Here is a 26490-nt window from a genome sequence, read left to right on the forward strand (position 1 = left end):
CATACATCTAGGTGGACACACCCACTTGTGATGTCACTTAAACACATGAAAAGGCAGATTTTCAAAAGGCGTGTAGTAGCTAATCACACTCACACCGGGTGGCGTAATATCACTGCATTAAATAAATAAATATATTTTGCTTGTCATCTCAAAGCTCACTGCAGTTTTTGTGTTATTTCTTTCTGAGCAAAAATCCCTTTCAATTAAATTTCTCTCTCACTAAACCAATAAACATTAAACTGTATCAATACATCTACAATAGAAAAATGCTGTGCAATATATATAGTCCATCAATAGTAGAGAATGGATTTCCTCTATTATTATTTATTGACCAGACCCTTTAAACTTCTCACCTATACTGACTAGCTTTTTTACACACACGCAATTAAATGTATTGTACACTTGAAATACCTCTGACGAATTGAAACATCATATCACAAATTATTTGTTCGAATGCAAAATAACAAACCACTTACTGCTTTTACGTGAACACTTTATTTTGATCAATTTGTATTTTTCACAAATATTGCCATTTAATTATATTCCTAACCTCATTTTAATAACTAAGAGATCCATAACTCGTATTCTTAATCCCAAGCCAATAAAAAGTCATAAACTGGCAGCCAGGAGGTCTAATCAGTCCAGGTAAAGGTTGGTGTGTCCCGGTCCTGTCAGCAGACCAACAACAGGTACAGCTGAGAGAGGACGACACAGACAATGACAGCGCTGGGCAGTGTTGTGATTCAGGCGGTCTTGTTACTGACGGGGCTGGTCGTCGTTCAGGGAGGTAAGCTGGACCGAATATAAACCGTCTCTCCGGCAAACCTAATATCAAGAGTTCTTCTATGTTTGGTTTGTTATGCTTGATATTTGGACTAGAACCAGAACACAAACGGTCTAATCTTTTTTGTTCAAATATAACCTTTAGGTTTCTCTTATAATGATGAAAATAATAATATAAAATACAACTGCTTGATTCTGCTTGTAATATTTTTATTTCATTTCGAGCTTTTCTCATACAGAAACCAAAGCTGTCTCTAAAGACGAACCCAGGTTCTCAGAATGGTCAGGTGATGTGAGAGAAGGTGAGAGACGAAAGCACACCGGGAAAGATAAAGACATTATGTTGAAAAATATGTGTTACTGAAGAAAAAATACATTCTTCAAAATACATGCAACCTAAGTCTGTCGTCTGGATAAGTTTAGAGGACTTAGTCCCTATTTTTTATCCGTCTGAAACGCAAGTGAGATGCGCCAAATGTAAGTAGCTTTGTGGGCGGTCCTCAAATAAATTTCGGCGAAGAAAACTTAACACACATATGATATGCGGTAACTGTGGTTCTATTTAATGATATACGCCAGGGGTTTTCAAAGTGTGAGAGAGTGAGCCCCCCCTCAGAGAAGAAATTTCAGCTGAGCCCCCCCCCCCCAAAAAAAATGTTCTAAATACCTGTGTTTTGAAAGCTATCTTAATTATTTTACACATTTTAAACATCTCTGATCATAATTTTAAAACATTTGAAACATATTTTTGAAACATTTGAAACATATTTTCTCAGCAACACGTCAGAATATTTTAAACATATTTCTGAAACATTACAACATCTTTGTGCGTTTTTAAACACATTTCTTAACACAATTTAACAACTTTATCTAAGCATGTTTTAGCTTAACCTTTTTTAAATACATTTGAACATCTTATTCTGTGTAAACTGCCAGTTTACACAGATTCATTCAGGGTCGAATCAGATCTGCCTTTTCAGTCCAGAGATTCGACTATTCGGCGGGGTTTGTTTACCGGCGTTGCTATGGTGACCTAAATTATTATAAGCAACTGACAACGATGCCAGTTTGTAACTAAAACTGTGATTCTGAAAAAAGTATAAATGCTATCAAAATTCCGTCGATAGTATTGAAGATACAAGTGTGTAGATTTGTTTAATGGTTTGAACAATGGTAAACGGTTGAAAAATGAATGAGTTACGATGTCTAGAAGTAGGTGTATCAGAATGGGCTGACGTCTTCAATGAAAACAGTTGAAAACAAAGCGGTATGAAACTAAAACTGTGATTTTGAAGAGATTTGAAATGATATCGAAATTCTGTTTAGATATTATTGAAGATACAAGTGTGTAGATTTGGTAAATGGTTTGCACGAAGATAAACGGTTGACAATTGATTTAGTTATGTTACTTCTACAGTTGAAGTACGACTGATGATTTGAATCATCGCCTTTCAGGGTTTTTTTCGGGTTTATTCTTTTCTCACGTCGCGCCCCCCCTGAAGAACTCTGGCGCCCCCCAGGGGGGGCGCGCCCCACAGTTTGAAAACCACATACGCAATACAATAACAAACCACGTACCAGTATTGTATGCATTATCGTTATCGACTTGTGTTCCTAATATGCATGTGTCCCCCCGTTAATATACAGTGCCATGGACTGTATTGTGCGTTACATGTTTAGTTTGCGTGTGTTTAAACGCACCCGCATTCATTAATTATTTTACACATACACACACGCGCGCCCGCATTCATTCATTATTTTTAAAACTCACTCGTGGTAAAACAATGTTTTCTCACGATCAAATACTCCTCAATCCTAAAAGTTATGGGCTTGTACACGATGTCTCTGTCAAGAAAATATGTTTGCTGTACGGTGTTTGCAGATGCATTGATTTAAAAGTACAACTTATTACCTGTATCATCTGTTCTTTCCCAAATAATTTATCAAGAATGTGTGGCTCGTTGATGAGAGAGGCAAAGTGTATACACGAGGTGCACAAGCAACATTATGCATGCGCCCTTAAAATAGCATCTGAACAACGCGCCACTGACCTTAAACCAGCTATTTCCTGGTTTGTGGCGGAATTGTTTCCTGAAACTGCAAAATAGCACCGGGGAACGTTTGCGCCAGAACACGCACACGATCATTCCCTAATTTACGATGCATGGCGGTGGAGGGAAAAGAACGCTCAGCGCCAGTTGCAAACTAGCAACGACACATGAGTCAGGGTAGAAAGTCAATTGCGCAAGATAGGGCCCTTGTCATCTTTCACTCTCAGATTGCAGCGGTCTAAAGGTCATATTTTACGAGCAATTCAAGATAATTTATAAACATTCGTAGTATTACTTATGGACATGCACCATTTGCATTTATACACTTTAATATGTGAAGTACTGGTACTTAGCCACTTTATAATTTACTAATTACACTTGACACTTTATAATTTATTAATTATATTGTTTATACCGTTTGTTCTTTTTGTCTTTACTTTAGCGTCTATTTTTGTTCTCATTAGTACTTTGTATTTTTATTGTATTGTACTTTATCCTGTGTTTTCCACTGCTGCTGGGCTGTTGAAACAAAGGAATTTCCCCTCCGGGGGATTAATAAAGTTGTTATCTTGCCTTAATAAAGTTAATGAAGAGTATGCCTCCAACACCCCCCTATTCTCTGACCTCCAGACACCCAGGTGGGCTGTGTGTTTGGGGGGAGCTGTGTGCTGCCTTGCCGCTTCCAGCCAAACAGTGATACCATCCTCCACTGGGTCAAGAGGAATGGGAAGAACGTTCAGGTCCACTCCTACTACGATGACCAGGACCAACTGGGACACCAGGACCCTCTCTACAAGGGAAGGACCTCCCTGTTCCATGACCAGATCTCAGGGGGCGACGCATCCCTTGGTCTGGCCAGGGTGAACCTCCAGGACCAGGGCAGGTACCTGTGTTACGCCAGCACTTCACAGTACAACCAGGAGACCTTCGTCACCCTGACAGTGAGAGGTGAGCTCAAGTCCTTGGTTAACCTTAACCCTAACCCCAACTCTGAGTTTCTTTAATGCGGTACAATATTATCTAGGTCATCGTTAATGTGAAGTTATTTGGTTCTGTCTTGCTGTCATTGTTATTATCCTCATTCTTATTAAAGAAAGAATAATCCACATTTTCTTTTTCTGTTTCAGCGGGATCATTTAGCACACCTTGGTTACAATTAGGATTCTATTTTTATGTTATACTTTTAATCATCATCAGCATCATCCTCATCTTTTTACGTATAAAAAGAAGGGTTTCTTTTGAATTTTTTGTATCATTTTCTTTAATATTTGTGCTTGTAAATTACTTCACATTATATTTTATTTCGTTCTTTGTGTCATTTTCTCTTTTATTTTTAATTAATTAATTGAAAACGTTTGTGTGGTTATTTCTGGGTCATTCATTAGTGATGTGATGGGTAGTTTTATCTGTATTATAATGTAATAATCAACCACTTTTATATATTTTAGTTTACTATATACTGTATATTCATGTTAATGATGTATTTTGGTTTGTCTTTGTCTTCACTGCCTCACTGTGGGAGGTCTAAAATGAGCGTGCTTCACCTCAAACACACGATGCCTCTGGTGCTGCACAGATGTGTTATGTTGTACCCATTAAGTTAAAGGTGACCATGTCAAATTAAATAAATGAATATATTTTAATCATCTGTTGCTTGTCATTTCAAATCTCAGTTTTGTGTTATGGTCTTCTGAGCAGAGACACTGTGGCGAGCAGCACGATCCCAGGTCAGAGAGTTAGCTACTCTCTTACAGATAGTTCCCTAAAATATATAAAAGTGTCTGATTATCACATTATTAAACAAAAGAAAATCGACAATGATTATACATAATCATTGGAGCATCCTTTTACTTTAACACCATTAAATTGCAGCTCAAGTTGCTATCCCATCTGATCAACAGGCAGACCATAAAACACCACGTAGGACATGTATAAAATAAACAGTGAGCAATGTCTGTTTGATGAAGCAGAACGACATCTGAGAACTCCTTCAACTCTGTTCATCCAGATACACGGTGCTCTTTGGACGTCCCTGCTGTGGGGCTGAAGCTGCCTCCCTGTCAACTGTCCTCATCCCTGAAGCTGGTCAGCCCCTCTAACAAGGCTCCCCTAAATGACATGTGACCGTTGAATCCTGGCCTAAGAGTAAAAACAGAGTTATATTAATAATAGCGTCATGCTAATTATATTTACAAAACTCTAAAGTCCGACATCACTCATAAATTGTTTTACCTTGATATTCCTACACCCAACGATGGCGACGATTAAACTTATCATTGAAACCATGACTACGGATCCGATCCAAGGTGGGCTATATGATCCCTCTGGGAACAGAAAAAATAAATGTTGATTATTCTTTCTATAATAAGAATGAGATTAATAAATATAGCCGCAAGCGGTGATTAACGGAATCCGAGCAAAATGAAAAGTCAAGAACACACTAATGGAAGTTATATAAATATTACATCTAATTATTAAGGAAAGATGTTGATGTTCCCCTTCATGCCATACTGTGCCTCGACTTTCAGGTGACTGGGCTGCAAAGCAATGGCCGAATGTCATGTTCAGCATAACTGTCTAATCAGGATTCAAACTCTCAAACTAATGATCACCAGTCGAGGCATTATCCCATTGGGCCACTGACAAACCTGAAATATAGCCTCATTCACATGGTGAAAATCTCTATTGATAAGCACACAACATCCAGAAAATACCTGTAAAATCTTTGAAATTCTGGGGAAATTCAACATCTGTTGTCAAGAACACTAACGGTTAACGAAGAAGTTCCCCTTAATGCCATACTGTATCTTGGCAGGCAGATTCTTGGAAACTAATGAGCCGGAATGTTGATTGCATAATGAATTTCAGGTGCTGTTCAATGTTGTGTTTCTTAAATGAGTGGCAATGACAGAATGTCATGTTCAGCTTGTTCATAATGCTGTAATCGGGATTTGAACAGTCAACCTAAGGATCACCAGTACAAGGAATTATCCCATTGAACCATTGTCTAGTGATAAGGACACAACATCAAGAAAACTCCAAGCACACATTTCACAAGATAATTAAGGGCTTTCGTAAAAGAGTACAGATCTGAAAATTTGCACTGTATCCACCTAATGATAGCCGTATGGTAGTTATACAATAACAAAATGGTCAGATAGGCAAAATGGGTTGAGACTGTGGACGTTTGGCTTTTCTATGAAATTGTGGGAAAAGTAAACATTTTAGAAAAGAAGACCAGGGTGAAAAAGATGCAAATGATTTTAGAGACTGTTATGATGAAGGAATTTTGAGTCAAGATCAAGCTCGTAATGAGAATTAAGGCTAGTTCATAAGTTCGCCACCTTTGGGTGCAGAACCACAATTTGGGTTTGTTAGTAGTGGGGGGTATTGGTATCAACCTAATAATAGTCTTATGTTTTTTTTATACAATAACAAAATGGTCATGTAAGAAAAATGGGCTAACTGCTCCTACTTTATTGGCCAATATTTCTCAAATGGAACTAAGTAAAACAAATACTTTTCGATGATTTTTGTGAGGCTTAGTCTGAAGATTTGATGTGGCGATTTTGGTTATGATTTTTTTTGATTTTTTTTGTAGCCTGTGAATCTTTTTATCATGTTTAGCTTTAATATGAAATCGTGGGAAAAGCATACACAGGGTTTTATAAATGCGTATGATTCTAGAGATTGAATGAATTTAAGAATTTCATTATTTCATGATTTTTTTACAAAAGCGCCACCTTTGGGTGCAGTACAACAAATTTGGGTTTATGGGTAGAGGGGGTCATTGGTAACTATACCTGAAAATTTCAAGAGCTGTCCACTTACGGTTTAGGCTGCAGTATGACTTTCACCGAATTTGAGGGGGGGGGGGAAAGTTACAGAAACAATGATGGCAAGACGCATCCTAACACTTTTACATTAAACATTATAGATAACAATGTTTTAAACCCAATGCCTAAGGTGGCTTATCAGCTAAGTGTTGAAAACACAATGTCGCTTTTTCACACCACGGGTGTTTTAGCATCACAGATTGCTTTTGTATTTTCACCAAGAGCCTACCTGCCATAGGGTCCTCCAGTATCTTCAGTTCAATGTGGGTTATGTCTTCTCCGTCTGCGTACCTGAGAGTACACCTGTACGTCCCTTCACTCTGGGCTGATGAGGTCACATACAGCCGGAGGCTGCCTGATTCAGACAGGTCTCTTACATGCTGCTGCCACTCTGTTTCCACCACCTCCTCTTGTCCTGCTTGTCTTCTGAGGATGGTCTGGTTGTGGTTGAAGGTCCAGGTGATGTCATCGAGCCCCGAGGCGTGACACGGGAGTACCACCTCACTCTTCGGAACACTTTGCATTAGAGCTGATGAAGATAGACACACAAGTGGACAAACAGACAGACGGACAGACAATAGATTGTTATGAAATCTTAATTGGACCATGACAACATTTAGTAGATGTTTCAGACCACAATATGTTTACAAGACACATTTGAAGCAGTACTGTCTTATGTTAGCAATAAGCGAGCGTGACATATCCCTTTAAGTTGCCACCATTGAACATTGAATTGCACCAGTTCTAATCTACGCTTTACTTCTGACTGTTGCGATTCTGATATTAAAAGACTTACAGTGTAACCTAATCATGGCTTTCCTTGTACTGTGTTCATTGTGGACTGAGCAGCTGTAGGCCGAGACTGTGTCACTGTAAACAGTCCTTAAGGAGCCGCTGATGTCATAGAGTCCCTGGTCATCTTCATGGACCTCGGTTGTGTTCTTGAGGACAGTAGCCGGGCGAGGACTGACGGACCAGGTGAGCTCTGGTCTTGGATAGATTCCTCCAGACTTACAGGTGACAATGTTGTTCACTAGTACAATGTCCACTTTAGTAACAGGAGCTGCAACAACATGGTACCGCATTAAAACAAGAAACTCAAACAGCTAACGTTTGCTCAATGCAACATATATATTTATTTATAGGATGGAATCCTATACAAATATAAATTGAGCTCACCTCTCACTGACAGGGTGACGCTGGTCATCCGGTCGTCCTCTGAAGTGCTGGCTAAACACAAGTACCTGCCCTGGTCCTGGAGGTTCACCCTGGCCAGACGAAGGGATGCGTCGCTCCCTGAGATCAGGGAGGTCCTTCCCTCGTAGAGAGGGTCCTGGTATACCAGTTGGTCCTGGTCCCGGTACCAGGAGTGGACCTGAACATCCTCCCCATCCCACTTCTTGACCCAGTGGAGGATCGTACCACTGTTTGGCTGGAAGCGGCAAGGCAGCACACAGCTCCCCCCAAACACACAGCCCACCTGGGTGTCTGGAGATTGAACAGCACCTGGTCAATACCATTTTAAAAAACATAGGGGGATCCATATTGAGGGATGAACACCCGTATAGTTTTCCATTGCTACATTGTTAAATAAATAATATGCAATTAATTAAAGCAACGTAAGAATCGTCATTATTTTTTCCATTTGGGAACCGAGGACAATAATACAATCTATAAAACAAATTAAAATATTCCCATATATCTCATCCTCCGAATGGCCTACGGTCTGAGTAGTCTGACATGTAGCATTCTCCTTTCAGAGCCGCTGCCATAGCATATTGTCATACTGATAGATATTTAGAAGTTAAACCCTTAGTGTAAACAATGTGATGCATAGACCAAACGTCCACCGACAAGCAACCCTAACCCTAACCTCTTTTACTCCTATCTCACAACAGTACACACCTGTAGGTAAACCTTAATAAACCTTAGAATGACTGACTGCAAGATACAGTATTCACTCAGGTGGAATTTTTCAATGGTGTCTCTATGACTTGTATCTAGTAGCAGGCCTAATATATTGTGATATGTTATAATTAGAGCTGTCAAGCAGTTAAAATATTTAATCGTGATTAATCGCATTAATGTCATAGTTAACTCACGATTAATCGCGATTAATCGCAAATTATTTTTCTATGCCCAATATCCCTTGATTTTTTTGTCCCATAATTCTTCTCATTTTAATTCTCTTATCAACATGGTGAAGTGCATCGGCTTGCCTTGTGCAAATGATTTTTTATTGATAACAACATTGGCATATACTGATCAAAACAGGACGATACAAAAAAAGAGCCTATAGTGCAATTAAACGACTGCTTTGAACAAATGTCATTTGAACATAGCAGTCAGGCTACTGCTTCTTTGTTTTGAGCCAAAGAAAAAAAAAAATATATATATATATATTTTCTTTTTAATAAAATGATTGCGTTAATCGCACGATATTTCTTTTAACGCCGTTAATAACGCGTTTAACTGACAGCTCTAGTTATAATCAGTGTCTGAAAAGATCACTCTCTGTGACACGGACATCAAAAAATCCACAGGATATTACGCGTGTTTTCTCTAAATTACAGTAATGTTTAATTAGCAATGGTGACAAAATGGCATAATTACAATGTCAATGATATTGTGAGACATATCCCCATGTGTAGATTTACCTTTACCTTTTCACCTTTAGGTCTCCAAATAATCCCCAAAAAATCATAAATAAGGTAATGTCTCCATATTAGTCAAGCTTACCTCCCTGAACGAGGACCTCCACGATGAGGAACACGGCTGTTCGGACCAGAACACCGTTGAGTTCTGCCATCTTATTCTTCCTTCGGGCCTCTTGGGTCTCTCAGTCTGCAGCTTGACGACTCAACTTCACTTCATTGGAACGATAACATGATCTGGGGAGGAAGAAAGGTGTTGTGGTTCCTCTTGCAGGGCCACTCCTTCCTCTCCTGTAGTTTTGTTTGGTTTGGTTTTTTCATTCACCCTTTTGGGTGTGCCATGTCAAACCGGATTTACTTTTTGGAAACTGAATGAGGTCGCAAAACCAACCTGAGTTTGTTTGCAAATAACTCATTTTTGGATCAGGTTATAATGTAAAAATGTGTGTATTCCCTCTACATGTACTAAACAATCACAAGACCCTTTGCCCCAGGGACTATAAACAATCATTGTCATGATCTTTCTTTGTCCTTGTGTTGTTTTGGGTTTGTTCCCCCCTTGTCCACCAGATGTCACCAGACTGTTCACTCACCTCCCGTCTCCAGCCTGCATTCACGGCCTTCCCCTCACCTGTGTGTTCTTGTCCGTCTTCCCACCTGCAACTCATTCCCCGATCGCTCTCTCCCAAATTATACTGGTTCACCTCCTTTGTTCCTTGCCAGTTCCTCGTGTTTTGTCATGTTCCTCGTGGTAGCGTAGTGTTATTTCTGCCTGTTCACGGAGCAGAGATAGTTAGTGGCTTTATTAGAGCCCTTTTTGTTTTATCCTGAGTCGTCTGTGTTTGGATCTATCTCTCTTTGTTCCTGCTGCCCCGCCAGCCCCCTACCCTGACAATCATCCTCCTTTTCTGAGTTCTCCGTAGATAACATTATAAAGAATTGACCACTAAAACAATAGAAGAATGAACGGGCTCCTTTCACGGGGCTGTCGAGAGGTATCCTGAGTGCCACATAGGTTCCTTCTGGTCCTTCACAGACTTTTTCCACACTTTTTTTATTCATATACCGTGTAGTCAAGATAACACCATTACATTCAAAAGAGGACATAGTCGTCTATCACAGTTTCAGATTGCAGAGGTCTAAAGGTCAGATTTTATGAGCAATTCAAGATAATTTATAAATGAGTGATAACTTTTTTTCAGTTATCACCATCAAAGTATTAATTATGGACATGCTAATAAAGTTAGTGAAGAGCATGCCTCCAACCAGTGGCGTTTTCTCCCGGAGGCCAAGGGAAGCCAGGCTTCCCTGTTTTTTTTTAGGCTGTAGTTATCCATAAAAACATTTATATTAACAGTTTCGGTAATTATTTTGTGCTGTGTTGCTGTCATTTCTTCCCCATTTTTCTCCTCTCATTGACAATTTCACAATGCGCGATACTGCGCCCATTTTATATACTGAAGGCGCGGGGAAACACGACACTGCACACTGCGAGGAAGCCAGCCCGAGCTGGCATCCCTTGGTAAAAAAAAAGAAAGAATTGACCAATCAGGTGAGGCTACCGTCATGACACTGCCCTCCTCTGATTGGTCGGGAGGGTGTCAGGAGGGTGCCAAGGGAAGCCACTCGGCCCTTGGCTTCACACCAATCAAATCAAAGCATCATTATCAACGTCACCGAAAAATCAACAACAAAACAAATAGTGCGAAAATTAGCATGTTTGAATTGTTCTCATTTTTGAGTAGCCTACTTATCAAGTGCAGTTATGGAGGGTGGAGATTTAGATTATTTACTTAAAAATAATTTTACCAAACTACCACAACAGCAGCGAATCAAAATAAAATCCGATGGCAGGCCAACACCGAAGCTGAAACTGCGCGTGGAGAGAAAGCAAGGCTTCTTTCGGACGTTCAATGAAGAAAACTATACACGAACGGAGTGGCTAGCTTGCAGCATCAAACCTCAGCGACTATTTTGCTGGCCGTGTCTTCTTTTTGACAAGGATTCGTGCTCCCTCAACAACCCCTGGGTCACTACAGGATTCGTGGACCTTGCCAACTTGTCCCGGGCAATCGCGAGGCACGGTAAATCAAAAAGCCACATGTTATTTATCATATCAAATACTGTGATTGTGTGAGTCGTGTTACACGTGAACATGAAACTTGAAATAGCCGACAGCCACGCTGTCGATTCTTCGACTATTAGCGGCTTGTGCATTTCGGTCGGGGAGGGGTTGCATTTATAATAAAATGTATAATTGAATGAGATGTTTAGGAGTAGGCCTACTGTGTGTGTGTGTGTGTGTGTGTGTGTGTGTGTGTGTGTGTGTGTGTGTGTGTGTGTGTGTGTGTGTGTGTGTGTGTGTCAGATTACAGGCATGTGTAAATCCTGGTAAATGACCAGGCGCTCAAAAAGCTCTTATAGTTGCATTAAATACATCCAAGCTGCAACGTACTATTTTCTCTAAAGGTTTGGCCTCACTTGGCTTCCTCAAAAAAAATCCCCACGCCACTCCACTGCCTCCAACACCACCCTGTTCTCTGATCTCCAGACCTCCCTGTTCCATGACCAGATCTCAGGGGGCAACGCATCCCTTGGTCTGGCCAGGGTGAACCTCCAGGACCAGGGCAGGTACCTGTGTTACGCCAGCACTTTGAAGAACAACCAGGAGACCTTCGTCACCCTAACAGTGAGTGGTGAGCTCAAGTCCTGCTTTTACAGGACAAATCTGAGTTTCTTGTTTTAATGCGGTACAATATTATTACTTATTATTACTAGGTCATCTTTAATGTGAAGTAATTGTTGTCATCGTTATTGTTCTCATTCTTATTAAAGAAAGAGCTGTTTCAGAGGGATAATATAGCACACCTTGGTTTGAATTAGGATTATATTTTTATGTTATCCTTTTAATCATCTGTTTACGTATGAAGAGAAAGGTTTCTTTTGATTTTTTTGCATCATTTTCTATAATATGTGTTATTGTAAATTACTTCACATTGTATTATATATAATTTTTTGTATAATTTTCTCTTTTGTTTTTAATTTGTAGAAAGCATTGGTGTGGTCATTTCTGGGTCATTTATTAGTGATGTGATTGGTAGTTTTATCTGTATTATAATATAGGTGATTGTTTGTAGGCCCTGGGGCTAGGGGCTACTTGCAGCGGTTTCCTTTCTCGACCTTTCCGAAATGTAAATACAGTTTGACAGGGCACACCCAAAAGGGCGAATGGAAAAACGTATGCCAAACTACAGGAGAGGAAGGAGTGGCCCTGCAACAGGAACCACAACACCTTTCTTCCTCCCCAGATCTTGTTATTGTTCCAATGAAGTGAAGTTGAGTCGTCAAGCTGCAGACTGAGAGACCCAAGAGGCACGAAGGAAGAATAAGATGGCAGAACTCAGCGGTGTTCTGGTCCGAACAGCCGTGTTCCTCATCGTGGAGGTCCTCGTTCAGGGAGGTAAGCTTGACTAAAATGGAGACAATTCCTTATTTATTTATTTATTTGTGATTATTTGGAGATCTAAAGGTCAAAAGGTAAAGGTAAATCTACACGTGGGGATATTTCTCACATGATCGTTGACATTGTTGACCTTGCGTGTCTTGAAAGGCGCCTCTAAATTAAATGTATTATTATTATTATTATTATTGTAATCCAGGCCATTTTGTCACCATTACTTACTAATAGAACATCCTGTTTTTCCGCTCTGTCACATTGTGAACGATCCTCTCTGCTCTGAATGTGTGGCGTTCTGTTCTGAGCAGCGGTTGATTCTGATGTCTGCGTCACAGAGAGGGTTCTTCTCAGACACTTAGTTATTATTATAACACTATTATAACTATTATATCGCTCATTATAACGCTCATGCACAACAACGGTAGACTACAAAGTGCTCCCTGGCTCGTAACCATGGGGAGGACACGCCCCTCCTTTGCTTTGCAAATTAGTTAGCAGAGACACGCAAAAACAAACAAATAATTTCAATCCTGTTTTCTCTAAATTATGGTCTTAATTCAGTGGCAGTGACCAAATTGCATATATGACTATACTAATTATATAATATTAAACATATGACCATGTTTAAAACCACATAAATAATGAAACATGATGATTTTTGGTACCAATAACACATATTAGGCATATAATATAATGTATTATATATGTTTGACACTATATATTAGGCCTACTAATAGATACTAGCGGGGTTAGGGTAGGACAATTGTTAATTTTTGAACTGTAGTCATACAGAAACCATTGGAAAATTCCACCTGAGGATAAACCTGCCTGAATACATTGGCTTTCAGTCAGTCAATCTAACTATTGGTTTATTAATGTTGACAGGTGTGCGCTGTTGTGGGATAAAAGAGGTTAGGGTTAGCAGGGGTTGACACTAAGGTTTCAAAAGCACTTGCCCATCGGGCAAGTACAGGTCAGGTTCAACTTGCCCGAATGTAATGTTCACTTGCCCAAATAATAATCAGAATCGTGAACGGGCCTCTTTTTGCCAGGCACCCGGTCTGGTTTTGGGGGGGCTCAGAAAAATCATCCTAGCTCAGACTGAAGCTGAATGTTAGCTTCCACACATGTGTTTAAAAAATAACAAACTTCTCTTCGTTTACTTATTTATCGAGCGGTCACATCGTGCCATGAAGTGATTTCAGTCCACAGTTGCAAGCTATCGCCAAGTTATATGTAGACCTGCATGATTTGATGCAAATGTACATAACTAAATGTCAGAGGTAGTAGCAAAGATATGTCTTTTTTAACTTTCAAGTTTCTTGTAGCTCTAACTGAATAATCACAATCGCGTTTCTAGTAGGTTGTCAGTCACGATACTGGATTTTCTAACTTCAACACTATTCCTGGAAAAAGATCGATATTCTATACCATTTTCGATATCAGGGGAAACGTTTTTTTCAGGAAAGAACATACCCAAAGTAAAGAGATTATATCTCCACAACTGCAAGGGCGATAATGTCATCTTTGGGCCAAAAGAAAGATTGTTGTGCAAGTGAAATATTCAATGGGGATAATACTTGGTTAAAGTGAATAAAGCCATGGAACACAGCATAAGTGGAAGATAACATTTCCACCTGAAATAATTATCAATATCAGTTGGTCGTTAACAGTTGGGAGCGCTGTCTTACTATGAGACACAAATAAGGTAGATATCTTACAATTTTGACACTTGACACCTCTATTTAAAGTTCAGGGCAATCGAATGCACCAAGCCAAACACTCGCAAATAAATATATGGCCACTAGATTGCGCTGAAGAATATGTTTTCTGATTGAAGGCAATTTACCTATTTCCTAAGAAACCTTCTCTTATTCATTGATTGAAAACACCATGTTAAGTTGCAAAATTTGGCCCAGATACTGGATAATCTGTTTATGGCGGTTTTATTCGATCAGAATCAACTTTGTGGACAAAAATCACAAAGGTAATACTTCATTTTTGGTTGTTAAAAGAAAAGGGGACGTTTCTTCTTAAGTTGTTATTTGCGAGTTTTAGTCAGAGAATGATATGGTTTGGACTGTTGGAATAAGTGGAGGCTCAGCTTTCATGTAATATATACAGTAGTTTGTGAGGGTCCAATTTCGTGAAAAAGATCGCTATTGCTGTGCGCATGTGCACAGTTATGAAACACAAAACCGTGTTCTTGACTTTCCTTGATAATTTGCCTCAATCCAAAGTACTTCCAAACTGCACTCCTCCATCACTACTCCATTTAACTTATACCTAAACCGTTCGCGGAGGTGCTGCACTTGAGATGCTAGCTGTGTTGGCTAACCTTTAGCGAATCACTGCCAGAGACCGCACTGCGAGTGAGTGACAGAAGGCGGGGCTATATTCGCACTGAAGCGATGCGTGTCTGTTAACTCGCTTTCCGAGAGAAGAGAAGACAGCGCGCTGATCAATTGCAAATACTTCTATATTGTGTGGTTTTGCGGAACAATAGGTTGTTCTGCAGTTTCTAAAAACATTTGAATAAATAGCTTTTATATTAACATCCACCCAAAATCCACTTGCCCGTTCGGGCAACCAGAAAAAATCTCAACTTGCCCAAACATTTTTTTTACTTGCCCCGGGCAAGCGGGCAACCGTTAGTGTCAACCCCTGGGGTTAGTTGTCAGTGGACGTTTGGTCTATGCATCACATTGTTTACAGGGTTTAACTTCTAAATATCTATCACTATGACAATATGCTATGGCAACGGCCAGTGGCGCAAAAAGTGGGTATGCACTATATGCGGCGCATAGGGGCGCCGCACCAGAGGTGGCGCCAAAGCGATGGAAGTAAAAATATTTGAGTCGGGATTTTCTGTTTTTAACAGCGTTTGTGTACATGATATGATGATCAATAACAGAGAAACGACACTGATAAGGCCCTCTTCCGCACACGGCGCTCCAGTGGGCGCCCCCTCGACCACGCCCTGGAGGCGAGCGCCAGAGTGTCTTCATTTGAACCGCATTGTCATCTGATGACACGTACCTCAATATGGAGAGGCAGAGAAGAAAGCCCTCAGGGTCACAACATAGAAAAAGAAAGATTGGGAAGGAGAAAGGGTGCGCAGGGATGAAAGAAAGCTTTTCAAAGTGGTTGAAAGTCGTTTTTATGTCAGTGTATGAAGAGGAAGCTTGTAAATATTCAGGTTAGCTAAATCTACTCGTAAAACAACAGGTTACTGTTGTCTTGCAACTGTGTACTGATCAGAATGGAGCCTACAATATAACGGATCATAACAAGAAAAATAAAGGAACTTGTTTGTGGTTATTTTGTTTTAGTTCAACCTCTATGCAACTCTTTGTTTTATGTCAATAGAACCAGTAAAAGCGGTTTGGTGAAGCTAGAGTTAATGACACGCGCCTTGTGGTGGGCTATAATAACTGGCAGTGTCTTCAAAGATACTGAAGCACCATGAAACAAGTGGTTACCACATAAATGCTTATCTGATGTGGAAAGAATTGGCATCCCGCTTATGCCTAGGTAAAACTATTGATAGCGAATTGCAGAGAGCCTGTTGACTCGAGTGATCGACTGCATACTCTTCCTTGCAGAAAGAAACCTGCCACTGAGAGGGACAAAATGCAATGTTAGGAAATCCTAGAAGTGGACATTTTCTGATCTCTTATAGCACGGTATGATGTTACTCTGGCAGAGCATCTTAGAAAGGCTGCCTCTAAAAAAAAACACTGGAAATCTTTCCTGGTGCACTCAAAATTAATTTTTTGATTCAATATCAGAGTCTGTTTTAGGTCAAATTTGTGCCCAGATAAAAGCGCCTGCTATGTGTCTGCATACCCCCCAGAAAGTAGGCAGTTGCGCCCCTGGCAACGGCTCTGAAAGGAGAATGCTACATGTCAGACACCTCAGACCGTAGGCCATTCGGAGGATGAGATAGATGGGAATACTTTCATTTGTTCTTTATATTGCATTTTTGTACTTGGTTCCCAAATGGAAAGCTGGGAGATTTCCCCACTTCAAACACGGTAGTTTATCCCTTAAAATGGATCAAATGTGTTTTAAAATGGTATTGGCCAGGTGCTGTTCAATCTCCAGACACCAAGGTGGGCTGTGTGTTTGGGGGGAGCTGTGTGCTGCCTTGCCGCTTCCAGCCAAACGGTGATACCATCCTCCACTGGGTCAAGATGAATGGGAAGGAGGTTAAGGTCCACCGCTACTCCCGGGACCAGGACAAGGACCAGGACCCTCTCTACGAGGAAAGGACCTCCCTGTTCCATGACCAGATCTCAGGGGGCAACGCATCCCTGAGTCTGGCCAGGGTGAACCTCCAGGACCAGGGCAGGTACCTGTGTTACACCAGCACTTCACAGAACGACTGGATGACCAGCGTCACCCTGACAGTGAGAGGTGAGCTCAATTTCTATTTGTATAGGATTCCATCCTATAAATAAATATAAACGCTGTATTGAGCAAACGTTAGCTCATTAGTTTTGTGTTTTAATGCGATACCATGTCGTTGCAGCTCCTGTTGCTAGAGTGGACATTATGCTAGTGAACAACAATGTCACCTGTCAGTCTGGAGGAATCTACCCAAGACCACATCTCACCTGGTCCGTCAGTCCTCGCCCGTCTACTGTCCTCCAGAACACAACCGAGGTCCATGAAGATGACCGGGGACTCTATGACATCAGCGGCTCCTTAAGGACTGTTTACAATGACACAGAATCGACCTACAGCTGCTCAGTCCAAAATGAACACAGTGCAAAGAAAGCCATGATGAGGCCACTCCGTAAGTCTTTGAATATTAGAATGGCAACAGTCAGAAGTAAATTGTAGATTAGATAGTGCAATCCAATTTGTAATGGCCGCTAATTGGAAACATAGGAGAGTACTGCTTCGTACCTTGTTGTGAAAATATTTAGTCCATCTCCGCATAAAAAGTCCATCTCCGCATAAAAAATATTTGTATTGTATATCTCTGACTGTCCGTCCACTTGTCTGTCTATCTTCATCAGCTCCAATGCAAAGTGCTCCCAAGAGTGAGGTGTTACTCCCTTGTGACGCCTCTGGGCTCGATGACATCACCTGGACCTTCAACCACAACCAGACCATCCTCAGAAGACAAGCAGGACAAGAGAAGGTGGTGGAAACAGAGTGGCAGCAGCATGTAAGAGACCTGTCTGAATCAGGCAGCCTCCTGCTGTATGTGACCTCATCAGCCCAGAGTGAAGGGGCGTACAGGTGTACTCTCAGGTATGCAGACGAAGAAGACGTAACCCACATTGAACTGAAGATACTGGAGGACCCTGTTGCAGGTAGGCCCTTCGTGAAAATATAATATATATAAATATAAAAGCAATCTGTGAGATGCTAAACCACCCGTGGTGCAAAAAAGCAACATTGTTTCAAGGGGGCAAGGGTGTCCACTGTCCATTGTCTTCTTTAATGAACTATGTTCACTGGGCCAGGAACTGATAAGCCACCTGAGACATTGGGTTTAAAACATTGTTATCCAGTTCATGTTTCATTTGAAGGTATTAGGATGTTATTTGTTTTTTTTCTCATAGAAAGATTAATCAATATTTTCTTTTTCTGTTTCAGAGGGTTCTCATCTCACACTTCCGATGTTACAAATACTTATGGTTTTCCTTACAATCTCCCCTCTCATCCTCTGGTTATGTATTCATAGAATCGAGCAATCACTATTCCAATTTTTTTTTTTTGGTTTCATTTTTATTGTTTTTTTGTTATTTTGTTGTTGCAATGCACAACTTATTGCTTCTCTTATTTAGAGTAATTGGTTTAAGAACGTTGTGTGGTTATTTCTGGGTCATTTATGAGTGATGTCGGACTGTGTCGTTTTCTAAATATGATTGGTATGAAGCTAATATTAAAGGTTGCATCAGCGATGTTGGGTGACGTCACTTTTGTTTGTATTTGAAGCGAGAACCCAAACAAACAGAGCCGTGTTTTGTGCGTCCAGTAAAAACTATCATGAACGCAGCGAAAAAAAAACACAACACACACCCCTTGTCGATGATTGGTTGGAATACTATTTATTTGGGTTTTGAGTGGTCGGTAGTACCATTTTTGTTTTGTATACGATCTCGGAGCATATGGTGTGATCCATCCAGATGCCACCACCCTACCGAGTTGCACTTGTGACGTCCTTTCCGTGGGGTATTCCACGAACTGAGCTTTAACAAACACTGTGAGCGTTAACACTGTTGACGCTGAACTCTAGGTTGGTTGACCCTGTGCCGACTAACCCAGAGTTTTCGGTTCCACAGCAGCGGTTATGCATTAGTTCAATCAACTCGGGGTTGGTTAACACAGGGTTGTGCGCGTCCACGCCAAACCTAAAAAGTAACCCGGAGAACCAAAGCCTGGCAGCGGATCGCTGACCGCGTAAATGCGTTAGTTACACGTCAAAAGCATGATCCTTAATATTTGAGCCATGAATCTATAAATATCCCAGATAAGCATTCTTAACGTTCCTACCACATAACCCTTTTCTTCTTAAAAAAATATGTAGCCTACTTCGATGGCTCCCAAGCGGTCAGCTGATCAAGTAAAAATAAAGCATAAAAACATAGGCCTACAAACTGGTAAGCTTTTCCCACCATCGTATTGGTATACATTTAAATAAGCCATTTTCTTTTTTTCAATCGTGAAAAGGCAGACTGGATCTGCCCCTCAAATTGTCTTGACCCCGGTGGAGGAGCTGTTAATAAACATAAATTCAGGGTGTCCTGGCATGGGGGTACCTGGAGGTACCTCCTCAGAGAGTCAGGGGCCATGTGAGGGTACCCCACTGGTTGAATGTAGGTTTTTGTGTTTTCTTGTATTTTAGCTTTTGTTTGCCTTCAAAGTAACACATGCAAACCGTGTGTGTGCCACAGCGCATATGTTCCAAATGTTGTTGTTTTTTGGTAATTGGGTAAACCTAAAAGTGACAATTCATCAACCAAACAGATCAAGATGGATTGGTGCTTGTAATGAAGCCGCCGGCTACGATCGAACATTCTCCAGTGGATGTAAGTCCGTTAGGACTATTTTATACTTTATGTTGTAAGCGCCTCTCGGCATAGTACTCAGCCAATATTGCTCTTTGTATGATAGGAGGCCGATAAAAATCTTGGATGGGTCATCTGAAAGGACTGAGATGTGCTCAGCATCTCCAACATTACAGATAAAACTAGGCTACCATTTGCAAAAAACGGAGGGCTACGCAAATAGTGAACTGAGGCCAGGTCCTCGATTGGTAGTGTTGGCTATGTAAGGCTGGAGAAGGCATCTAGAGAAATTCGGTGAGCTCAGCAGGTGCTGCTGGATGTACCTAGGTGCAGACAAAAAACAAAAGGCGACAGAGCCTTCGCTGTGGCCGCTCCTAATATTTGGAACAGTCTCCCCCTGAGTCTAAGATCTGCCCAGTCTATAGACCAGTTCAAAACGCAACTAAAGACTCACTTTTTTACATTGGCTTTTAATACAGATTAAGATTTTATTTTATGTTATTCATTGTTGTTGCTAATATGCAATTTTAAGCCTTATTGTTCTTTGTTTTGTTTTTTATATTGTATTTGTGTACAGCACTTTGGTCAACTACTGTTGTTTTAAAATGTGCTATATAAATAAACTTGACTTGATTTATTAAAACTAAAGATTTGCGCGATAATCTATATCTCTCCAGCAAAAAGTCATCCGATATGCCAAGATGTCGAGCCGTGGTCTTATTAATCGCTCCTGGTGGATTGCACATATATTGCGCTCCGATATCAGCAGGCCTCTCATCAAAAGGGCATGCCATTGTGAACACATGAAATCTGCGGTGAACGCCGGTTTGAATACCCAAACCCGGGTTATGTTTCAAACTTAACCTGCGCAAAACCTGCTCCGACCAGGTTTGATTCAGAGCATATGTTTCTATAGTAACTAACATACCGTGTTCATTTTGGAACGGAAAACCTAGGGTTACCGCAAACCCTGGGTTAACTTACCCGGTTATGTGATAAAACCGGCTTTGTGGAATACCCCACTGGTCTCGAAGCACTTATAGCGTTCCCGTTTGTCTTTGTGATTGTGTCATGAAATTGGCTAGACGTTGTTTATTGTCAGCTACATTAGCCTCTTCAGCAAACCAGCTCGAAAACAAACAACACAACTTTACATTGTATTGAACGCACAGCAAGACCGTGCAATGCATAAATTAGTGACTGGAATAAAGTAGCAATGTCATACATTTTGTAAGAGCATTGAAAATCAACATTAAAATGACCAACGTGGTACAAATACAAAGAAAATAAATCTCTACACAGGCACAGCCATTTTTGTTGAGTGTCATAACTGCACTCGGGGCCTGTACTACGAACCTCGATTAGAGGGTTAGCAAGGTATGTTGAGCTCAAAGCCTGGGTTAGCCAATATCATCCCACCGCAGACACAAATGGGCGTTCTCGTGTGGTGGGGGTTCCCGTTTATGCAGACTGGAACGCCCCCTTCTTATTCTTCGTCGCCTTTCTCACTGAACTGTATTAAAATGTCGAAGTGTACTTCTCCGAAACTATGTAAATAGTGTTGTAAATAAACTTCAAAAGCTTTTCAAATCTTATTTGGAAAATAACTTCACATGGTGTGTCTTTTTACAATTTATTCGTTACCAGCATCGTAGTGTTGATCAGCAGTGAAATAGTCCGCCAAAGACGTTGACGTCGCTTAGCAACCCAAGACGCTGGGGTTGACAAGTTACCGGACTACTTCCCATGCAAGTGAACAGAGTATTCCACGACATTAAGAAGACCCATGTAATAAAGGCCTATACTATTTCTGTATATGGCATCGATTACTCCTCAGACTAGGCCTATAAAGCAATGATAACAAAAACCAAAAAAACACAAACGCTCGATCAAAGTCCCGGCCCTACCCGGCTCAAGGATAGTGATGGGAAATATCTGAGAACTCTGCTATAAACCGGCCTAACTTTCACCGTCAACACCGAACCCCTTCTTCTTCGCACGGCTGTCAACATCCAGAACATTTGCTAGTTAGATTTTCTCAAACAGAAGTTTCAAAATAAGATCTAGTAGTAAGTACTTGTAGCATAGAACTAACTGTTAAATGTAGTACTATTGTACGCCCTTACTCATCATGTCCATTAGAGGGCAGTGTTGACTTTACCTCTGTGTTACCTGACACTTCCTGTTCCGGTGTCCGAGTTGTTACATGTGACGATGTCGAGGAGAGTTGCAGTTCAGTCGCGTTACTCTAAGTCAAGAGCAAGGTAACAGAAGTAAGAAGAACTGTTAGCCTTGAGAAGCTACTAGACGAGCCTGGATAAAGATGGCGCAGAGAGACCCCCGTGAAAATTGAGGACTCTACAAGCCACAGCCTGAGCAACGTCTTGGAGATTGCGAACCATAAAAAGAATAAAGGTGAAAATGACCGGAGCAGGAACGCTACATCAGCAGATCGTCTTTGATGGAACAGAAGATAAGTACGGTCTATGGGAAACACGATTCCTTAGCCGTTTACACATTCTGAAGTTGAAAGACACCATTTTGAGAGAGCCCGCTGGCGAGGCTGCCGTAGCTGCAGATCCAGTGAAGAATGCAGATTGTTATGCTCAACTAGTGAATGCACTAGATGATAAGAGCCTATCATTGACATCAAGACATGACGCCGCCGATGATGGAAGGAAAGCCTTGAAATTATTAAGAGAACATTATTCTGGAAAAAGCAAGCCCAGGATTCTAAACCTGCAGGAAACCAAATGAGGCATGGTTACAATTAGTTTCTTGTTTTAATGTGGTGTCATGTCGTTGTAGCTCCTGTTACTAGAGTGGACATTGGGCTAGTGAACAACACCGTCACCTGTAAGTCTGGAGGAATCTACCCAAGAACAAAGCTCACCTGGTCCGTCAGTCCTCGCCCAGCTACTGTCCTCCAGAACACAACCGAGGTCCATGAAGATGACCAGGGACTCTATGACATCAGTGGCTCCTTAAGGACTGTTTACAATGACACAGAATCGATATACAGCTGCTTAGTCCAAAATGAACACAGTGCAAGGAAAGCCACAATGAGGTTGCACCGTAAGTCTTTGACTATCAGAGAAACAGTCAGTCAGTAGCAAAGCATTGATTAGAAATGTTGCGATCCAATTTCGAGTGGTTGCATTTTAAGGGGAAACCGTCACACTCAGGAATAGCTAACATAAGAGAGTACTGCTTCATATTTTTATCGTGAAAATATTTTGGTCTGCAACTTCTACTCCACTTCCGCTGAGAATTGGCAGAAGGTTGGACCATTGACATCATTGGTCTGGGATTTCTGTTCTCCTTTGGTCAAAATAGGGTAAATGGTGTCATGGTTCAAAATCTCTGCAGATTTCATAACAATATCTTATATGTCTTATTGATTATCCACTCGTGTGTCCATCTAATTCAGCTCCAATGGAAAATCTTTCCAAGAGTGAGGTGTTACTTCCTTGTAATGCCTCGGGGTTCGATTACATCACCTGGACCTTCAACCACAACCAGACCATCCTCAGAAGACAAGCAGGACAAGAGAAGGTGTTGGAAACAGAGTGGCAGCAGCATGTAAGAGACCTGTCTGAATCAGGCAGCCTCCTACTGTATGTGACCTCATCAGCCCAGAGTGAAGGGGCGTACAGGTGTTCTCTCAGGTACGCAGACGAAGAAGACATAACCCACATTGAACTGAAGATACTGGAGGACCCTATTGAAGGTAGGCTCTTGGTGTAAATACAAAAGCAATCTGTGTGATGCTAAAACACCTGTGGTGGGAAAAAGCGACATTCTATTTACAACACATGGGGGGGTAAGGCAAAGGTCTCCATTGTCTTCTTTACTGAGCCATGTTAACTGGACCAGTAACTGATACGCCACCTTAGACAATGTGATTGAAACATGTTTAATGTGAACGTATTAGGATGTGTATTGCAGTCATTGTTATGAGTGTTATTATTATTATTGAAAGAATAAGCAACATTCTCTTTTTCTGTTCAGAGGGATCTTCTAGCACAGTTGGGATCATTTTAGGAGTCGTGGATCCCGTTATCATTTTAATCATCGCCATCAACAGTTTATATATCATAAACCGATAAAGGTAAAACCACTACTTTCAGCATTCATTAATAACATGTTTACTACACATTTTTATTTTTATAGAATTTCTTGAGAAAGGTGGGGAGGTTACTTCTGGGTTATTTATGAGTGATGTGGGACTGTGTAGTTTTACAAATAGGATTATGAAGCTATTATTAATATAACATTTTTGTTACTCTTAGGCCAAAGAAGGACGAGGAAGGAGCTCAAACAACCAAAGTACTGAACCCTCTCCTCAGGAAGTCGTTCCTCTGTGAGATAACGGGTTCAACCTCCTGACCTTATTACCGCACCATCAGACACAGCAGGGTAAGACCGTGGTCGCAGGAGCCAGGATCCTTGTTTACGTTGTAATTTAGGGGTGTAACAGTAGAATGGGGGGGGGGGGGGTGCTTTGCAGGAGGGACTGACCAGCTTGAGGAGTGAGGCGGAGATGTGTAAAAGGTGAGTAGGTGTGGTCTGTAGGGGCTGATTCTGACCTCTGAGTCCTCTGCTGGGATTAGAGTCTGCCGCTATGTTGCCCGGTGTCTTCATCTGAGATGGACTGGGAGGATGATTTCATTCTGCACCAGAGAAAGACTTTGAAAAGGTCAAACAGACAATGTGATGGGTACAACCGAGGCAACTTCAGCACCACAACAACAACAACATGGACGACCTTGGTGACACACCACAGAGCACACATCCAAGAGCAAAGAAACATGTATCTGGATTAATGGGAATGAAACGTTTTCTGACTGGTCCCTTGAAAAGCGTTGACATTTTTGTCATCCTTATGATCCCACTATTTTCTTTTACGAAACTTAAATTCATCTTTAAGGCAATGAATGGATGAGTTGTAACATGCGTCCATTATCTTACTGTACCGTCAGTGGAATTGTCTTCTGCACAGATTTAAAAGAAAAGCATCTCCAACGGATAACAACAATTGTTATGTATTAATATTGATCATTTTATTTGTATTAGGCCTATAAAGTTGTAATCAGCCATTTTCAAAGACTTTTTGAAAAACGATGTACTGTATATTCTGGCAACCCGCCTTCTCCAGTGAACCGCCTCCTCCCCAGACCGGACACAACTTTACTGGGCAAAAAGGCCTGTTTAATCCAAAAAGTCTCATACTGAAAATAACTAGAAACCTGGGAGAAATCGACGGTCCTATCCCACGAGAACCTGTCTCTCCTTGCCCGAGCCACATGGCTGAGAGAGCCCTGATTGAGTGGAGAAGCAGGCTATTCAAGCCCTGCTTCTGCACCTGTTCCTCAGGTGCTCTGCATTTAGATAATTGGCCCCCGCTCCAACGCCCTCAATGGCACCATCTGGGGGTAGACTGCTTCCAGGGGTGCTGGGCCGGATCCGGGTTGCCACACTCCTCTACCCTTTGATGAAGCTTCGGGGCCTCGTGTTGGAGCGGCGGTCCTGCCTGAAGCGGAGCTGCTCCCGCTGCCGGCGTCGCCCGCTGCCTCGTCTCCGGCTGCCTCGTCTCCGGCTGTGTCGAGGCTGCTTTGGAGGCTGGCGTTCACTCAAAAAATGGACCGTAGCTTGGTCGAGTCCTCGGTCGATTCTCCGCCATATGTGGCGACCCGGCCCCAGGAATGTCTCTACCACTCAGGAAATCAACATTTGCGTTGTAGTAGCAGAGAATGGCCTGCGGGGCAGTATGTACATTGTTAAATACATGAATAGGCTTGAATTTAGTAGTAATATGGAGGTTTTATATTTTTACAAAATGGATTATGTGAACATTGCTGAATAACAATCATGTATATTAAATGTATTGCAGGAGTTTAGCTTGACACTAACCAAGTGAAAGGACAATTGAATGAACCGCACCAAACATGTAGAAGTCAATGTGGGATTTTAATATATGAAAACAAAAACACTTGACAGAAATGTAATACAATTTTATAAAGGAACGCAGAGGAAAACATTTTCCAAATTAAACTTTTCGAAATTTCACCACCATTCCGAAAGCAAGTGAAGAGGTTTGTGTAAAAGCAGTCCTCCCTGACCAGCTCTGTCCCTGACTCTAAACCCTGACTCTCAACCCTAACGCTAAACCCTCTGAGGGCAGGAAGACGCGCCTTCAGTGTAAAGATTTTAACCAGAGAGAAGGAAGAAAAGAGGAAGCAGTAGAGAGTAGTGAAGTAGTGAGGTTAGTGACAGACGTGAGGGAAAGGCGTGTGGAAGCACACGGTTACATGTGGGGTCAAGAAGATCACTCCCACTGGAGGTCATTGATCCATCAGCCTCAGACTGCTGAGCTCAGCAGGTCTTCTGGAGGACAAGGCTCAGATGAACTGAGGAGACGGGACCAGCAGGATGTCAGGATCAGGGCTGGTTTAGCTCAGGTGTGTCTACCCCCGACCAAACAGGATCAGGTGAGGTTCAGCTCAAGTGCGTCTGCCCGGACCAAACAAGGACATTGATTAGGTTCATTATTCAAAAGATGCAACATTATCTGAACCAAAGATAAGTCTTTAAGGAGCAGGCAGGCTTTAGGGCGCCTTGCTCAAGGACACATCATTGTATTCTGAGGACTTGAATCCGGCACCATTGGTTTGAGAGTTG

General features: G+C 41.4%; 3 protein-coding genes and 1 long non-coding RNA gene across 13 annotated transcripts in view; 2 read left to right on the top strand and 2 right to left on the bottom strand.

Moving 5' to 3' along the window:
• Window positions 1-9936, bottom strand: part of LOC130377404 (uncharacterized) — a 119692-nt gene extending 109756 nt beyond the window's left edge. The window contains 4 exon segments of the mRNA XM_056584517.1: window positions 6900-7199; window positions 7467-7733; window positions 7850-8158; window positions 9410-9936. Of these exon segments, the coding sequence (XP_056440492.1) occupies window positions 6900-7199; window positions 7467-7733; window positions 7850-8158; window positions 9410-9479 (946 nt within the window). The 5' untranslated portion in view covers window positions 9480-9936.
• Window positions 1-26490, top strand: part of LOC130377439 (CD276 antigen-like) — a 78037-nt gene that overhangs the window by 43636 nt on the left and 7911 nt on the right. Inside the window, exons 1-7 of one of the 4 annotated variants that reach the window (XR_008894161.1) lie at window positions 12606-12784; window positions 16871-17200; window positions 17316-17582; window positions 17809-18108; window positions 18395-23539; window positions 23821-23920; window positions 24102-24228. Coding sequence is in view for 1 of the 4 variants with exons in the window: in XM_056584588.1 (XP_056440563.1) it covers window positions 12715-12784; window positions 16871-17200; window positions 17316-17582; window positions 17809-18108; window positions 18395-18585 (1158 nt within the window). In the remaining 3 variants the exon portion in view is untranslated. The other 3 variants (XR_008894160.1, XM_056584588.1, XR_008894162.1) reach the window with 3 other exon arrangements.
• LOC130377452 (V-set domain-containing T-cell activation inhibitor 1-like) lies at window positions 500-4445 on the top strand. 2 transcript variants are annotated; one of them, XM_056584608.1, is made up of 4 exons: window positions 500-787; window positions 1023-1085; window positions 3465-3782; window positions 3962-4445. In XM_056584608.1, the coding sequence occupies exons 1-4, from the start codon at window positions 718-720 to the stop codon at window positions 4177-4179; spliced, it is 669 nt and encodes a 222-aa protein (XP_056440583.1). In that variant the 5' UTR covers window positions 500-717; the 3' UTR covers window positions 4180-4445. The 2 variants fall into 2 exon arrangements, 1 of the variants encoding a protein (XP_056440583.1); XR_008894165.1 differs by lacking the exon at window positions 1023-1085 and having other exon boundaries at window positions 543-787.
• The window catches only part of LOC130377463 (uncharacterized), a 77213-nt gene continuing 76490 nt past the window's right edge, over window positions 25768-26490 (bottom strand). For all 6 annotated transcript variants that reach the window (XR_008894173.1, XR_008894172.1, XR_008894168.1 and 3 more), the window contains one exon: window positions 25768-26322. This is a non-coding gene — a long non-coding RNA (uncharacterized LOC130377463). The remainder of the gene's footprint in view (window positions 26323-26490) is intronic.

The sequence above is a fragment of the Gadus chalcogrammus genome, chromosome 23 (genome assembly GCF_026213295.1).
Source record: "Gadus chalcogrammus isolate NIFS_2021 chromosome 23, NIFS_Gcha_1.0, whole genome shotgun sequence".
In the NCBI taxonomy this organism is placed as follows: Eukaryota; Metazoa; Chordata; class Actinopteri; order Gadiformes; family Gadidae; genus Gadus; species Gadus chalcogrammus.